The 4,849-nt window shown below is 35.5% G+C and overlaps 1 protein-coding gene across 1 annotated transcript in view; it reads right to left on the reverse strand.

Annotated features, from left to right (window-relative positions):
- Window positions 1–2,041, reverse strand: part of LOC106467091 (Down syndrome cell adhesion molecule homolog) — a gene marked incomplete at its 5' end in the record, with an annotated part of 21,888 nt that extends 19,847 nt beyond the window's left edge. The window contains one exon of the mRNA XM_022395215.1: window positions 1,971–2,041. Coding sequence (XP_022250923.1) covers window positions 1,971–2,041 — 71 coding nt within the window. The remainder of the gene's footprint in view (window positions 1–1,970) is intronic.
- Window positions 2,042–4,849: the final 2,808 nt, after the last annotated feature.

Consider the following 4,849-nt stretch of genomic DNA (forward strand, 5'->3'; position numbering starts at 1 on the left):
ACCACCCACCGCCAACTTTTGGGCTACTCTTTTACCAACGAATAGTGGGATTCACCGTAACATTATAACGTCCCCACGGCTGAAAGGGCGAGCATGTTTGGTGTGGCGGGGATTCGAACCCGCGACCCGCAGATTGCGAGCCGAGTACCAAACCATTAGTAACCAATAACTAAGTTATTTTTCATAAAACCTAAAATGGGCTATTTAAAACATTTTGATGGATTTATGTGAAAAAGAAGTGTTAAATTGACTATTAATTTTAGTACAAAACTCGTAATAAAACTTAATCAAATAAATGAAGCAGAAGTAGGTGTTAAAAGCTACATACGAAACGTTTGAGCTCAATTCACCAATATTTTAACGAGTTTTTTTACAAGCTTTGAAGACTTGGATGAAACCACTAAAACGGATATTTTCGTTAATAGGTAATGAAAACATTAATTAAGGCTTAAAACGTACTAATCAAGAAGTTATAGGCGTTTCAAACGTATATGTAAAATGTATATTTAACTTCAGATCTTTAATATTAGGAGTTAGTATGCTATTGAGTCCAAGAACTATCGTTCAGGTGTAGCCTAGTGGTTAGCGAATCTCACTGTAAGTTCGAGAATCCGTGGTTTGCGTCTCGAACAGTAAAAATCTCGCTCCATACTTTGAGGTCATTAGGCCTCTATTTGATTAGGGTAGCACAAGAGATGACGGTGAGTGCTGTTGTCTATCTTTTTTCCTATAGTTTATCAGTTTAAAATTAAAAACGGTTAATGTAGATAAACCTTCTGCAGCTTTGGATGAATATCTTACCCAAAGAACGACGTAGTTCACGCTTTTGTAAAATATTTTGCATAAAACATTTTTTCATATTGTTGAAAAGCATGATCTTAAAAATGATAGATTCTGTACAAAGTTTCAAATGTACTTTTCAAACTAGTATTTTCGTCACGACAGTCTTATTGCAGAAATTTGGTTTTGCACGAAAAATTGATCTCAGACTTTGAATTTTAGAAATTCCGTGTCTCACTGTGAATCTGATAGAGAGGGTTAAATACGTTATATTAAAACGGATCTGAATACGCCAATCAATAAGTCACGTGAAAATCACAGCCGATATAAAGTCACGATGGAACGGAACGTATCAAAACTATATTTTGACATTGTTTGGCGTTGTAGGTAGTATGAACCCATCGAAAACCAATCGTTTTTGGAGAAGGTATGTAACACTCCTTCCCGAAGCAAAATATTCATACACTAAGATAATAAAGATGTGTTCAGATCTGAATTTTTAGAATTTTCAAGACAGGCATATACCTTGTATTTAATGTTATTGGAAAGCAATGAAATATGGATCAACTTGGGACACCAAGACTAAATCAGAAAATGACTTGCTACAAGTCATACTCCAGCCTTGGTAAACAGTGTGTAGCGTCTTGTAACAGGTGAGAACCCACGAATACAAAGCTCAGTAGAAAATGCTATACACGTGTCACAGGTAACAGTACACAACAGAATCAAGAAGAATCTTTGTCTGTGAAAGTGACACAAGTCACATGTACACAAGTTGCTTCCACAACATATCCTTTCAACCGACTCATACCTCAAGCAGATGGAAAATGAAATGGGAGTTCATATTATTCTGTACAAAAACAAACTGATCAAGTCACCGGTTGTTGGGAAACCGTTGACCTCGTACACTAGATGGATTATGGAAAGTAAATATGGGGAGTGGTGTGGTTTGGTCATGATAGCATTACAGTGGAATCTTTTTCAATGCAAACTACACTGCAAGGCTATTATCAAGAAGCATGATTAGACGAGGCAAACTGGACTGTAACAACGCGATGAAGCTCCAAATTGGTTTTCATATAACGTATTCAACCTTTGTATTAACTCGTGGACTCGTTTGGTCCTCATCATTAAACTGGTGTAATTTTTATTTAATCTATTATAAATTAAAAGAATGCAACTGACAATACCTTCCAAGCGACTTTTAGTGACGTGGCTCCAGTGGCTTCAACAGTAACGTCTAATGGAGGACCACCAGGAACTATCAATAGAAAATAAACATATTAAATATGGAGTAACTTATCAGGAAAGCAAAGCATTCACGAGATTCCCTTCTCCTCCAAGTGGCACAGCGGTATGCCTGCGAACTTACAACGCTAGAAATTTGGTTTCGATACCCGTAGTTAGTAGAGCACAGATAAGCCATTGTGTATCTTTTTTCATACTTAACTACAAACAAACAAAAATCACGATAATTTCCGATCGGGAGGGACCCTAACCACTTTTTAAAGACGCATTTGTTAAATTATGTATTCATCAAGTTATTTGTTGATTATATAGTTTCAAATATGGAGGTTCCCTATATATTTTACATAGAAAGCGAGTGATATAACTAAATCTTTGGACACTTCTTTACCCTAACTGTTATAACAAACAAATCATAAATTTACCTAATATGCTTCAATAAGGACTACCATCGTTAGCGAACCGTATAAGAAACAAGTCGCGAAATTTGAAGACAAAATGTTTCAAGTCTCAACAGTCATAAATTGCACTCAGTATGAAAACTGTGAAAAGTTACCATATTTATTTGCCGTTATTAAGCGTGTGTGTGTGTGTGGGGGGGGGGAGGATACTGTAGAGTTAAAATCCATATTCACTTGCTGTTGTTAAGACTCATTCGAGGTGTGTGTATGTGTGAAGGGATAGCGAAGAGTTAATATATTTAATTGTTGTTATTAAGGCTCATTGGGGGAAGACATTAAGTTTCAATATTTCCTTTCTGTTATTAAGGCTTTTCGGAAGTGTGTGTCGTTATAGAAACTGATGCTGTACGAGATTGTTACACAGTAGTGTACCTTGTCCAAAGTAGATAACGATAAAACTTGTCATCTAGAAAAGCACATTCTAATCATTTTGTAGGGTCTTTCCCTTGTCCTTAGTAATAGAGTGACGTGTAGACATTTAGTTCAGGTTGACCCATAAAATCAGTTGTAAATAATAATAAAAAAATCAATGTTTTATGATTCTACACTTGAATGTCAAAATATTCAAACTTCACCTTAAATGTCACAAAATAATGGCGTTTTGGTTTTGCGTTAAAACGTTAGTTGGTGAAATATATCCGAATCTTTGATTTAACTTTACATATTTTGACGGGACAGAAAATCAACAAGCAGTTAGCCTGAGAAGATGTTGTTTTTCTCTTAAACTAAAGATTTTATGAATTACTATAACTCTTTAAAGGAGAGCTATTAAACATCTTTCATCTGTCTTGAAAATATTTGTGATCATAAAATTGTACTAATTAGTTTGCACTCGCCTACTAACACATCTGGTATGAAGAAGAATAAAAAAAGACAATGTGCCATTTCAACCAAAACACGTGCCAACCCTATAATAGCACACTTAAAATGAAATAGAGGACAGGAATGCTTAAGTACAGGGAGATTGTGAGTTTACGAGAATATTGAAGTACTTATAAGGAAGAAGCCATTCTAATACGAAGAACTATGTATTCGAACAATATGTAAATTTAAACAGAGTCACTTAAAATGAATGGAATCTCAGCGTTAGCTAGGACTAATTATAGAAGTCGCTATGAATGACAAATAAAATTGTTGAAACTGTGCACGTTTTAAAGTTTCATTTGTTTAATAGCATAGTTATATTTAAAGACATTTTATGGTCGGCACGCGCCGAGAAACTATCGTAAGAACATATTAGTTATATCAAAACAACACTAATCCCAAAACAAATCGAAATAAAAAGTGATATCACGAATAAAAAAGTCGATTTGAAATGTAAAAACTTAGTTCCAATAATGTTGAAAAGAAGTTGGGGAATTTTAACGCGACACTTCACTTTAACTACATAAAAAGAAAGTTTGTTTGTTTGTTATGGATTTCGCGCAAAGCCACACGAGGGCTATCTGCGCTAATTTAGCAGTGCAAGACTAGAAAGAAGGCAGCTAGTCATCACCACCCACCGCCAACTATTGGGCTACTCTTTTACCAAGGAATAAGGGGGTTGACCGTCACATTATAACGCTCCCCAGCCTGAAAGGACGTGCATGTTTGGTGTGACGGAGATTCGAACCCGCGACCCTCAGATTGCGAGTCGAGCGCCCTAACCACCTGGCCATAAAAAAAGACCCCCAAAAGGACGAATTTAAAGTTGAGCAATAGTTACATTACGTCAACTCAAGTCAAACGATTTATAAGTATAAAAATTAATAAATTACTAATGTTTTAACGCATTCTGAATAATTGTTCTAAGTCAATTGACGGTGTATATAATTTCAGAAAACCGATTTTCTTGGTTGTTCTGAGAAAACTGTATGTGAATTGATGGAATTAGATGCGAACGCATTATTTTTGAGTTTGTACATCATAGTTACAAAACAGAAAAAGATACAATTTACCAGCACATATGTACAACATAAAGTTGCTTTTATGTGCAGTCTCTCTAAGGAAATGTTCAATTAACTGTTGGAATTGTGCCTTTGACCTTCGAGTGTGGGGCCGGTGGCTAACATGCCGGACTGTAAATCCACTTTGTTATTTCAAGCCATTTTCTTAACCAAGTTTGTTACATTTATATTCATTTGTTTATTTTTGGTTTACTTTCTTTTTGGGTGATTTTATATTCAATTTCCGTTCCCTTCTTTGTTGTGTGTCACTGGACAATATCATTAGATCCGTTCCCTTTTTTGTCGTGCGTCACTGGGCAATATTATTAGATCCGTTCCCTTCTTTGTTGTGTGTCACTGGACAATATTATTAGATCCGTTCCCTTTTTGTGTGTGTCATTGGACAATATTATTATTAGATCCGTTCCCTTCTTTGTT

The sequence above is a fragment of the Limulus polyphemus genome, unplaced genomic scaffold (assembly GCF_000517525.1).
Source record: "Limulus polyphemus unplaced genomic scaffold, Limulus_polyphemus-2.1.2 Scaffold2485, whole genome shotgun sequence".
NCBI lineage: Eukaryota > Metazoa > Arthropoda > Merostomata > Xiphosura > Limulidae > Limulus > Limulus polyphemus.